Source organism: Chenopodium album, chromosome 1 (genome assembly GCF_948465745.1).
Source record: "Chenopodium album chromosome 1, dcCheAlbu1.1, whole genome shotgun sequence".
NCBI lineage: Eukaryota > Viridiplantae > Streptophyta > Magnoliopsida > Caryophyllales > Amaranthaceae > Chenopodium > Chenopodium album.
The window spans coordinates 72827176-72840289 of record NC_137834.1 but is presented as its reverse complement, the minus strand read 5'-3'; the positions used below and the strand labels follow the sequence as shown (position 1 = coordinate 72840289).

The 13114-nt window shown below is 35.8% G+C and overlaps 1 protein-coding gene across 1 annotated transcript; it reads right to left on the bottom strand.

Moving 5' to 3' along the window:
• Window positions 1–4989: 4989 nt before the first annotated feature.
• Window positions 4990–11470, bottom strand: LOC145602081 (uncharacterized). The gene is made up of 3 exons (XM_081658261.1): window positions 11305–11470; window positions 11105–11224; window positions 4990–5300 (listed from the first exon to the last, which is right to left on the bottom strand). The coding sequence occupies exons 1-3, from the start codon at window positions 11335–11337 to the stop codon at window positions 5121–5123; spliced, it is 333 nt and encodes a 110-aa protein (XP_081514387.1). The 5' UTR covers window positions 11338–11470; the 3' UTR covers window positions 4990–5120.
• Between the last annotated feature and the right edge of the window lie 1644 nt (window positions 11471–13114).

Here is a 13114-nt window from a genome sequence, read left to right as displayed (position 1 = left end):
CAAGAGTTATATTCCAAGATGTGGATTGTCGATCGTAGCAAAGTTCTTATGACAGATTGTTACGAAGCATTGGCAACTTTTCCCAAAATTGGATTTTGGCAAATTTTTCGAGATACGGATTGTCGCTTCATCGTGGCAACATTTCTAAGGATGGATTGTTACAAAGCATTGACAACTTTCCTAAATCGGATTGTCGTACATCATACAAAAGTTGTGTTGGCAACTATTCCCAAATAAAAAAGGATTGTCATCACCCAAAGCATAAACAGCAAAAGTACCGACATACTGGTTCACAAGCAGCAAAAGCGTCAATGCACTGGCATAGCAGAGGAAAAGTTCAAGCGAACTTTTAAAAGGATGGACAAGCGTTGGTCTTCAGTGATATTCTTCGGAATATTATCGCAATAGATGAGGATGACTTCAAGCGAAGATATCTTCGGCAGCGTGCCCTAGCTTGCGGAGGCTTGTCACAAACAACTGGAGGTGATTTCAAGTGAATTTATCTTCAATCATGTTCCCTAGCTTGCGGAAGATGGTCACAAGGAAAATGAAGATCGTTTCAAACAAAGCAATCTTCGATAGGATTCTCTAGCTTGCTGAAGACTATCACAGCGGAAAATGAAGGCAGTTACAAGCGTAGCAGTCTTCAAGCAGCATCCCCTAGCTTGAGGAAGATCGTCAAAGCAGCGAGATAGTGTTCCCTAGCTTGTGGAAGGTTGTCACAGCGACAAATGCAGCAACAAACTGGTTACCTTCAGAGACGTGTGCTCGACAGTGCAAAATACGCGTTTCTTAACTCTCTTATCTGTTTTAACTAACGCTAGTTAACAGGTATTGGCGTTACAAGAGTTGTTTAGGATCCCAGAACGTTCTGAATCATTCTCCGTCCCTATCGCTACTTTGACTTTTGTTTTCGAAACTTGCGTTTCTCCAAACTCAGTCAAAGTGGGGGCTTCTGTGGACACCCAAATGTGTCTCCCCATAACCAAACCCAGTGATGAATACCTTTCACGTCAAATCATAATCGAATAAAGTAAAAGTGTGGAAAGTCTAGTGTTACGACTAGTTTTTATTAAATTCTCTCTTTCTGTTGTCGAAAACCTATTTTATTTTATGAAAATAGCCAATCCAGTTTAGTTTGGTCCATGTCAAGGGTCCAATTATAGTGTAGTTGGATTGGGCTCGAAAAGAGCTTTCCAACGATATATTATAAGCCCGATTCCGATGAATAATGAGGAAGTTCTAAACTGGGCCCGGTTTGATCTTTATATGCGGCCCAATGATCTAGAGAAGGGCCTATTATGAATTATCATTCCTAATGAAGTAAGGATTGATCATAGTCTTCTAGAATCTTCTAGAAAGTTCTTTTAAATCCTAATGTGATTAGGTTTGGTAATTAGGTTTTATGAGTTTTATTTGGAATAAAAGAAGTGTTTTATATGAAATTACGATTTTACCCCTCGTACGGATTTTTACGACTTCATTTTATCAAAAAAATAGAAAACGTGTGAAAAATCTCCTGCAGCGCCGTACGCCAGGCTGTCGCGCGGCGACAGAGGCGTGTTTAATTCCTCTTCAAACTCTGGTTTTTTTATAAAATTCGGACTGTTTTCATTATAAATAGCGTCCTTAGACCTCCGTTTTTAATCATCAATTATCATCAATTCTTCTCATTAATTACCAACTCTCTTCAAGAATTTCTTGATACTCTCTCTCTCTTTCTAAACCAACCTTTTTTACGAACAAAATTCCGCATTCACAAGATCTAGACACACCTAGCCCAATTCGAAGTTGCCTTCGCCTTAGACGTGAAAGGTTTGATAAATCCGAGGGTTTGTTCCCAAATCTCTATTTCAATTATTTAATTGTTTTGATTTATTATTTTCCTCGAAGTTACTAACGCGTGTATTTTGTTATTAGAAAGAGGTACGAGGCATCCAAGTAAGTGGTTTAATTGTTTAATTGATATTATGATATATGCTTAGATTGTTATTTTGATTCCTATTATCATGTTAGGATGTTTTATTGCTTCCTAGTATCATGTTTAGGGTAACAACTAAAAATTCCTAATATCAAGTATGATTAAAAGAATGCTTCCTATTTTCTTTCTTAATAGCATGTTTGTATCATGTTAGGGCTAAAACTTTGATTTTTAATGTTTAGTCACATGCTAGGGTTTGTTATTAATCTTGTTAGTATCATGCCTAGGATCTTGCTATTATTATGCTTTAACATGATTATTTTTATAATTGTTATAATTGTTGTTATAATTATTATTATTATGTTGCTTGATGTTATTGTTATTGCTTGATTACACCTTTTATGCATGTTTAAAGGGAATTTGTACTTGTAATCACGCTTAATAAGATAATTAATAATCTTGTTTAGGGTTAATTTGATTATAATTCAAGTGATCGCCAATAATAGAATTATTTGTGCATTAATATTCAACCAACATAGATTAAACAGGTTTAGGGTTAATCTAATGATTGTATGTTAGTCAGAAAGCGCACATGAATACGAGAAGAATAAAGTAGAGGCCTATTATTAGGGCAGGTTCTTTCTCTTTTAGATTGGATTTGTACCCTCATCCCCGAACAACAGTCATGGTTCCAGGCCTATTGGAGTTAACGATCTCCTAGATCGTTAAGGGGTGTAACCTTCACCCTGTGAACGGTTTACAAGTTCATAAAACTTGTTGGCGACTCTTTTGCTCTAGCTTCCTTCCCATTGGACGCCACCATGCTTAAGTGTATGATCATAGTGGGGTTCAAGTTTGGGGTATTGCTTGAAATATTCCCTACAATAACATACACTTTGTTCATAATTAAAATACATAAATTTTTAAATAAGTCGAGTCCAAAATAAATGTTATGCATCATATCAAATGTAAAAATAAATATTAGGCTTCGTGTACTTCAACATAAAAAAAATAAGGGTATGTTCACATTTACTGAATTAAGCTGAACTGATTAGAACTGAAATGAAATGAATATTTATGAGAGAAGGATATAAATAGTTGAACTGAACTTAACTGATTGCAGCTGAACTGAACTGAAATTAAGTTGAAGTGAACATGTCCTAATATTCCTTTAAAAAAATCAGTTCAGTATAAATAAACTCACTTTAGTAAAAATAATTTCAATTTATTAAAATTAATTTTAGTTCAGTAAATATCAGTAACTTTAAAGAGGAAATATATTAGAGAATCAATATAAAATAATTTCAGTCCAGTAAAAATAATTTAATTTCTGCAAAAATAATTTCATCTCCATAAATATAATTTAAATTTAGCAAAAATAAGGCTCAATGAATAGGGCCTTAACCTATTGCTAAAATAATCAAAAGGTACCTCGATTAGGAAAAAAAAAAAGGAAAAGTTACCTATGTTTTATATATAAATTTACTCTCATGACACGAAATGAAGCTCAGCTAGAAAAATCTAATTATAGTGAATAAATGTTATTATCATACTACCTTTTATAAATTTTATTTCTCAATAAGTAGTTTGTATAGTAATTTGTAATAAAAAAAAATTTGATTAATGTTACCTCAAACCAATTTAAAAATTACCTCTACAATTTGTCAGTGTACATAAAAGTCATTTTACATAAGGTGTACTCATAAGTTTATTGTTTTTTTTAATCAAAAAAATTATGTTTTGTATTGAAAATAATATGAATTAAAATAGCATATAACTCAATCTCTATTAACATATAGTATAACCCCCATAAGCGGTTATTTGACCTGGTATACAATGTGCATTGTGCACCCGAGTGCAACAACTAATTTGCATATTGAGAGTATGCTAGGATTGTGTAAACATTTTAATTTAGAGAAATTTGTGAAAAAGACCTTTAAGTGGTCGACTTTTTGTAAAAGGACCTTTTAAGTGAAAAGTTGTGAAAAAAGACCTGTAAGTTATATTTTGATTTTAAGGGGTACTTGGGGTGAGTTTTCTGGGTGATCAACGCTCTCCGGCGTTGACTTTCACGTGTTAGACGCTATTTTGCCCGTTATGAATATATTTTTCCCGTTACAAATAGCCCGTTACTAATGAGATTTGTTCCACTAGTGAATATGGAAATGGAGAATGTGGAATTAGGTTTGTTTGACATTAAAATTTGGTTTGTTTGGCATTGAAGTAATGGGAAAGAAATTGGCAATAACTTTATAAAAGTATGGGTGTCTTAAGAGAATAAGAAAGGTCTTGAAACACCTTGGAATATATGAAGATCAAAAAGGAAGGGAGTGACATAATTGTTATAGGGAGTTGAACTTTTATGTGTAAATGATACTCGATTGTTTATAATTTAAATTTAACCTACCAAATGCAAAGATGGTCCTCTAAAGTGGGCATCGGTTGTGTCGTGCAAGCCCACGTGTCGTGCTAGCATGTCTCGTGATCAAGCGGGCCATATCTAGAATGAGCTAAGAAAAATTCGTGCTATGTCGGACTCGTGTTGATCATTCATAAATGGAGCCTATGGACTACTCGGTATGCGTGTCGTGTCATGCCAACGACTCGCCTAATAATTTATACTTCATTTGTTTTCTTTTAAATGCAAATTTTGGCATGCGTTTTAAGAAACTGATTAGAGTAACGAGCACCATTATCAATATAATTTGAACACCAAGATTAGAGAAATGTTAAGTACTACGTGCATAATTTATTTTGAATAATTTGTCCGTTTACGTTGCTTAATTTATTCTTCAAAATGTGTGCCAAGAAGGTATGTTGCATTTAAAAGAAAATGGAGGAAGTATATATTTTGTGTAAATTGGTCAAAAATGTGTGTTGATACGGGTCATCCCATCATGCTCATGTCGGGTTAGTGACAAATTTTGAAAATGAAGCCCATGCACTACCCTGGCCCACCTATGTGCCTCTCGTGTTGGGTCGACCTTATGATAGGCTCATGTCGGGTCGGGTCATTTTCGTGTCAACCCAAACCCATTTCTATATCTAATTCTTTCCTTTTGATGAACTAAACTAAGGAAAACCAAACTCCACCTCAACACAATAATTCATAATTAGTCAATGGACAATTATGATTTAAGGATTACAGAGCTATAGACTATTAATTACATTCTTTTTTCTTAATCCTGTTTCAAATAAATTATGATTTCTGCAGTAAATTTTCAAAGTACAAGTTCAAAATGTGTCTTCCAGTGGATAGAACATCAAGCCTCTTCTCGCTGGGTTCGTATTTTCCCTTTCGGAGTTGATACCTGTGCGTAACGGCTGAGATTGTATAAGTTTGTCCTTCAATTGTCACACTCTCTCCACACTGAAGGTTCTGTTAGAAGAGAACATAATGACAATGATAAGATGCCACAATACAAGAAATCCAATCATGCAGAACACTCATTCATTCATGACAGTCCAAGTATGTGGCTCTAAACACATTTAATAAAACATGACAGATAAGTATTTTAACTTCTGCTAGTCTACCAGTAAAGAAGAAACATATCATTGATGCCTTTTTCATTTACAGATATTCATGCAGAGCTAACTACAGACAACCCCACCACCCTTCTCCCCTTCCGGCCACCCCCGAAAACGAATTTTCAGACACGATAATTTTTCCAAAAAATAAAGATAACAGATTTGTTCTTCTCCACTTAGTGTCTGAGCCAGTACCACAAGTCACATACCAACAAGGCAACAATGCCCCCGCTCCAATATAATTTTGGTGATTTAACATTCGATGGCATATCTAAAGAAAGAAGCTTAGTAATGTTTGTTCATTGTGTAAGGGCAATCCATCTGGATGAAATGATGACAACTCCTCTAACACCTCAAACAGGTATAGGAGTAACTCCAGGAATTACAATAATGCTCAGACTTCAATAATTGGTCATTGAATAAGGGCTTGGGAAAGGAAGGGACCAAACTACCGAATTTATTAAAATACCAATTATGAAGCTCTCTCACCCGGAATTTACTAAAAAGCACACAAACAAGTATGCATTTCCCACACGTCCAAATTTCTTTGACATTATCCTGTTCCATGCTCATCCATCTCCATATCAATGTAACCCCATGTGTCATTGTAAATCTCCTCCCCATTGAACGTTTGAGCTCGAGAAAATTTTGTAAGGAAATTTATCTATCCTCAATCCTAAATAAATCCAAAATCAACTATCTATTCTTCTTTTGTTGAGAAAGGAGATCCTAATCATAATGGGCTCTCTTATCATACTTCCCTAATGATGTCACCCTCATTTTGCATCTCCTGTTTACAGGATTGTAGCAAATAATGCTCTGCTTCAACAAAACTTGACAATAAGGCTAATCGATTTCCACTTAGAATAGTATTTTTAGAGTGATTACTGCAAACGAGGTATCAAATAAGCCTAATCAAGGAGAATTTGAGAAAACTCTGTGCTTTGCTTAAAAGATTTAAGACCTAAGCCCATTTGCCTTTTTGTTGCTGGACACACAGATTTAGCTCCTTAACTTCGGGAGAAGAATTGCCCAATCGCAAAATGCTTGATACACAACTGTGTCAAAATCAGAAGCCTTGGCCTTAACCCCTAAGTAAAAGAATATTTGCACCCTGTCTTTCTTCAATATTAATTATTAGGAAGTAAGGGTGCACTATCAAAGCACCAAAAACCAACAGCTTTCATATCCATACCAGAGTCTTCGATAAATAAGACCCTTAATCCTAAGTTGAAGGAGTTTCATGTCCGATAACCTCAGTTCCACAAAATAAGTTAGACTATTGAATTTGTAATTTTTCTTCAAAATGATTTTGTGTACTTGCTTGACATGTAGAGTACCGATCTCCAGAATATAGTCAAATGAGTCACCAAGACTTACCAAGAAAATGGAACTGTTCCTCTTACTGAGTGAAGTTCCAATGTAGACATCACATCGAGAACTTGTAATGCATTCTCATGCTCCCATTCCTCAAGTTCGCTCTGAGAGGGGACACCCTCATCCATCTTACCGATAACAAAACAACAAAGTTATTCCTTTAGCCCATCATACTGCAAGATCAATTCTATGGGGCTGCTGTAGCACATTAATTCAATAAGCAACAATTTGCCCCCTTTTGTGCTTCATCTTCTGTGTATAGTCAACTTGGCAACATTAATAATTAGATTACTCTTACACGAGCAAGAGGCCTATATCGTCTCCACAAAGAATCATTTTTCCTTGTAAAAGAAAGTGCACAAGGATCAGGATTTTACTAGAAGCTAATAATACAAAACAGCACACCGCACACCAGTCATGAAATTCAAGAATTTGTCCCACATAGGCTCCCCAAGAAAAAGATGAAAGGGTGAGACAAAATGTCACTTTCTCGGATAAGAATTACAGAACAGACAGTATTTTGGGTAATACACTATCACACTACAAAACCGATGAAATAGAAAAACAAGCAGCCCTCTAAGAATTTATTACTAAAAAGCAAAAGAAAAAGAAAAAAAATGGTTTGCAAAACCCCCAAATATGCACAAAGAAGCCTTCTGGCATCTGTACCTCTCAAAATGTTGAAAAGTCCAGTACTCAGCAATACAAAGCAAAACATTAAGCATGGATAAACCAGAAAATCCTCTTTAATATCCAGTCGTACTAGTGGAAGTATCAGAGCTTGGAGGGACTAGCAAAGTAACAATACTAATATCCAATTAAGTAAGTAACAGAAACCTAATAAAAAATGCAACAATTTGAAATCATAAAATTAGATATCAAGCAACACAGCCTTACAGTAGCAAAACATCAACTCGCAAGTTCTAACAAATCCTTTAAAAAGCCTTATTTAACTCCTAACAATTCAAAGTTTTCCCCAATAAAGTTTTAGTGTAAAAGTTGAGACTTGAGACTATGGTCCTATATATCGCAAAACAATGTCCTTAACAATCTTTACTCATCATACTTACCTCATAAGATTATTCAAGTTTAACATCCTAAGAACAAAGGGTTGAAATCTCACATATCTGCTATACAGTAATTTTTTGCGTTTTTTTTTTTAAAAAAAAATATAAATAATTCCTAGTCCTTATTCTTATCTTCATTGAACTAATTCACGACTAGAAATTTTGAAGTAGTAGAAAATCGTAAGTTTAGAAGACAAGGGTGTGTGTTTGTCACTTAAAAAAAAAAAAAAAAAAAAAAGCTTCTTAACTATAAATTAGGACATGGAGAGAACAGCTACTTCAAAATTTCTTTTATATGTTTCAGGGAAGCTAAAGCCAAAAAAAAAAAAAAAAAAATAAAGGTTTTAAGCATTTAGAATTCGGAATTTGCCGTTTAAAAAGTCATTCATAGAGTATTACTTGTATTTAGGCTTGCACTTGAAGATTGCAAGATCACAATATTGAATCATAATTGTAATTACAACAGAGGTGACAATTACAAATGCGAGTTAATATAAGATTGTAAGTAATATGGCATGATTCATCAATCATATCAGTAATATCAGCTTTTTGTCACAAATCAGCCTTATTGACTCAAAAGCATCTGTAAATAATGGTTCTTCATGTGTATGTGGTTAAAATCTGGAATAATCACAATATCACATAATTTCTTCCCCCACCCAATTCCACAGACCCTCGTAATAAACTATGAAAAAACAACTATAATTTGTTTGGATAACAAAGAAGGAAGGAAAGGAAGGGAAGAGAAAGGGAGGGAAAAGGTGAGCTCCATTTTCCCTCCAAATCTCTTCAATTTTACAGGGATAATGCTTATTAAAGAGAGAGGGAAATGGATCCTCCCTCTTCTTCCCCTTCCTTCCTCCAATCCTTTACCCAAACAATTTCTATCCAATCAAAGAATAAAGAAAAGATGAAAGTATGAATCTACTATAGGTGATTAACCATCAATTCAAGTCATTGGATAACTCATGTATAGTGTACCATTTATTTCATTCTTCAGCATCCCTTCTATGATCCACCACTCCCTTAATCATTGCCAACCTCACTATAAGTGAATTGATGCCAAGGCATGCCTTAGGTTTCCCACAACTCACATAATATTATAGCACATTCTAGATCCAAGGACATCTTAATAGTCAACTGTTTTCTACTTGAAGAAAAAGTGAGTATCTTAACAAGTTAACATATTTAGTTCATCAAAGGACAATAAGTTCAATAGTTTACTTATAGTGTAGAAGCCACTTTTACTTAAGATCCGTCCCAAAGCACCCTAGAAAGTCCAACAAGGATCATACCAATTACCAAACTGTGAGAAATAGGTTCCGAAAGGCTTTATCTGCACAACTAGAGTCTCTTATTCTTCCATGACTTGGAAGTTTAAAGTACTAGACGAATATATAATGCCTCTGAAAAGTGTTACTAATCCGATGAATTTAGTTTAGGTTACAATAAACACAAATTTCTATCTTAGCCTATTCACTCTTTTACGCAAGAGCATGAAATTCACCTCAATCATAGTTCAATGGCACAGAAGCAAACCAGGTGGGGACAAAAAAAAATACCCCTAGCAGTGGGGACAAAGTAAACAAACATTCCAGCAATTTGCACATTAAGTTTTGAGGGATCGGATTAACAGTACCATTACACAAAAAGGGTGGCAATTATTCTGTCAATAAGCATACCTATCTAAGATAGCTTTCATAAACCTCTTTCGGCTCCTGACAAAGGGTTGTAAATAGAAATGAATTTTGAATATTTTCTACTTGTGTTATTAGCCATTTCATGCTATAAAAAAGATCAATTCAAAACAATACTAGTATTCTGAATGTCAAGAATTACGATTGATTCAGATCTCAGATCATCATTTTGTAATACAGTATTATAGTAGAACACATGAATTCACTTCTCTTTGACCTTCGCTTATCCTACTTCAGTACTCATTAAGCCATACAGCCTTTACTCCCATCATTTTTTAACTAGTAGAGATTGGGTGATTATAACTTCAGAATCAAAGTAAAAAAAAAAAAAGCATAACTTATTTTTAATCAATTTCCTATTGAGAGATTAATAACCCACCTTAGCCTATTTGAAGATGTCAATCTGATCTTGCTAGCCAACAACCACATTTAGCAACATAAGCACAAGTCTTCCCAACCGAGTGTCAATAAATGGGAATAGGGCAAGGCTCTCACTGATTCTAGATGACAACAGACTATGAATATCTGGATATTTTCAGATACGTTAGCAGAATCTTACTAAAGTATTCAGTGCCAAAAATTCACCCAACAACAATACCCAATACCAATAACAAAACCGCGGTTGCAGCCCTGCTATCCCCTCCCCTGCACTCCACGCATCCCAAGCCACACCCTATCCTTGCTGCCAGTGCCCATGACAACAAACAAACCCTTGCACAAACACAGCAGCAGCCCTAGTCTAACGTTCAATCGCACTTGCAAGCACCCACATTGCTGTTCGCTGCAACCCACCAGCCGCCCTGCACCTCATCTCGTTGCTGCACAGTTGCATAATTAGCCCACACCAACATTGTAGTCCAAATGCAGCTCTCTCTCACGCAAAAAAAAAAGTCCTGCTCACCTTGCTGCCTTCCCTCACTAACAGCATAACAACAACACAGAGCCACTCCCTTCCTGCTACCTGCACCTCGCCTCGCCTCACCTCATGCACTCGGAACAACACATAGCAACAGCAGCGAAGCAACAGCAACCTTGCACGACCACTCGTGCAAGTTTGCAATAATAAACATAGAATTATGAAACTAATGGTAATGGATAAAGCTGCAGGGTCATTATAGTCGGTATACCAAAACTTAAAGAGCATCATGCATTCATGCAATCACCTATAAATAAACAACTAAGCCCCTGAAGCTGACTCAATGAATCATAGTACATTATCTACAGCATGATTTGCTAACCACATTGAGTTCAACATCAATTATACATCACTTCATAGAACACCAGTATCTGCTATGAACTTCACTGTAGAAAATAAGGAAATACCAACATCAAGGGCTCAATTCACTAGAATATAGTCTTTGAATCTGTTCATTGCATCATCTCAAATTAAAATAACCACAAAGCATAACAAACAAATTATAAAAAAAACATGGAAATTGAGGAATGAAGGAAGTAAGCAAAAAACCCATTTTAAATGCAGAAAAAAAGAAGAAAGAAAGAAAGATAAAACTTACAGGAGGAAAGCAACGGATACCAAGATATTTGGGAGGTGGGGTAATTTCAATAACTTTATAGGCTTGCTTTTGATCTCTTTCTCTTTCTCTTTTCTTGCAAACTAGTAATGGAGCCTGTACCTGAAATTCACAGATAAATCAAAGAGAATTCCTAACAATTTCATTGGAGGGAGTTCAATTCAATTAGCTTAAGCTCAGACCTTCTGCAATGGAGCTAAGCTGGACCACCTCATTCTGTTAGGATTGCAGGAAATAATCAATCTGTTTGGGTAGAAAGGTGAGGCTGGAAAGCCAAAGAAATTGGTAAAATCTAAAATGTCTCGTTTATTTGTTTGTCAAAGGGGGCACAAGGAAATTGGTAAATGTCTTAGAAATCAACACATACTCTGTGGGTACTGTAGCTCTCATCCTTACTTAATGGACACTCGTAGGTAGGGTCTAGGGACGTCAGTTCGGGTAATCGAATGGAGTTTAGATTGATCTATGATAGTCGAATCTGTTCGAATCAAGGTAACCCTTTTAAGCCCTGTTCTTTTGAGCTTTTGGGCAGAGCAGAGCAGGGGTTCGCAGAGCAGCAGCATAAATTTCAGCAGAGATGGGCATATTTCAGGATAGCATAGCAAGGTAGGGCCGAGCCGAGCAGAGCAAAATTCAACATTATTATTAATACTATTATTAATGTTATTATTATTATTAATAATGTTGTTATTGTTATTGTTGTTGTTGTTATTATTATTATTATTATTATTATTATTATTATTATTATTATTATTATTATTATTATTATTATTATTATTATTATTATTATTATATCTCAAAAGTCAAAAATAAAAGTCATACAACCTACAATAAATTAGTGGGAAGCCGAGATACAATCTGGGCTCCCACTCCTCTAGCTATAGCAAAGTCTACCCTAGTAAAGATATGAGCTGCAGCACGAGCCCCAATGTCTTGCGTCGTCGAGAACCTCAGGAGGTGCTTCAGCAACGCAACAGCCTCCTTCTCTAATTCCCCAAGCGAAGAAAAGGAGAAGGTAATGAAACCATAGCCAATCGCACAACAACGAGCTTCATACTTAACCCGCTTCCGATGAATCGCATCAGCCACAACCCGTCCAGGAAAAAATTCAGATAGCCCTGTCTGTGTCAAAGGAAAAGACCATGTGAAGTCGACACATACATCACGACCACGATCCCATGAATAAAGTAACACATCAGCAGGCCTGAGGGCCCCGACACATATTATTATTATTATTATTATTATTATTATTATTATTATTATTATTATTATTATTATTATTATTATTATTATTATTATTATTATTATTATTATCATCATTATTATTATTATTATTATTGTTTTGGGTTTTTGGAATCCCTCGGGATACTGGTCACGCTCTCACTGGCAACGGGACTCTGACACCTGCAAAAGCACGAATCTCCGGTGATCGGAGATTCGCCTCCAACGATCAAGTTAGTGATTGGAAACAGAATAAATGTAGAGAGAGAAAGTAGAGAGAAGTTGGAGCTTTTAGTGCTCTATTGAATGTTATGTCACAATCCACCTCTCCCATCATCAATGATTGGGGTATTTATAGGGGTGGGGATTTGTGCCCTTTAGGGTAAGTGACCTAGAATTTAGGGCCATTGATTGGTTGCGCAATCAGTGAAGGACACGTGTCCTCTGAGGGCGTCGTTTTGCGGCATTCTAGTATTTTGGGCCTCCTGAAGTAAGGAGGTCTTTATGACATATTTGATTTCAGGTGCTCTCTTGCTCATAGTACGTGTCATCTTCTTATGGTGACATGTATCACCCATTTATTGGGCCACGTGTCATCATGGGATTGAACCACGTACTTAGGGTATTTTTTACCCTAAACAAGTGCCCCTCAAAGGGGATGGCTCGTCCCAACTGGGTCGCCTCCTCTGATCTTCACTCGCTCGTCCCAACTGGGGCGCATTTAAAGCTTTTTGAATTGTTAGTAGGAGCCAGACAAGATCGTCCGTCCGC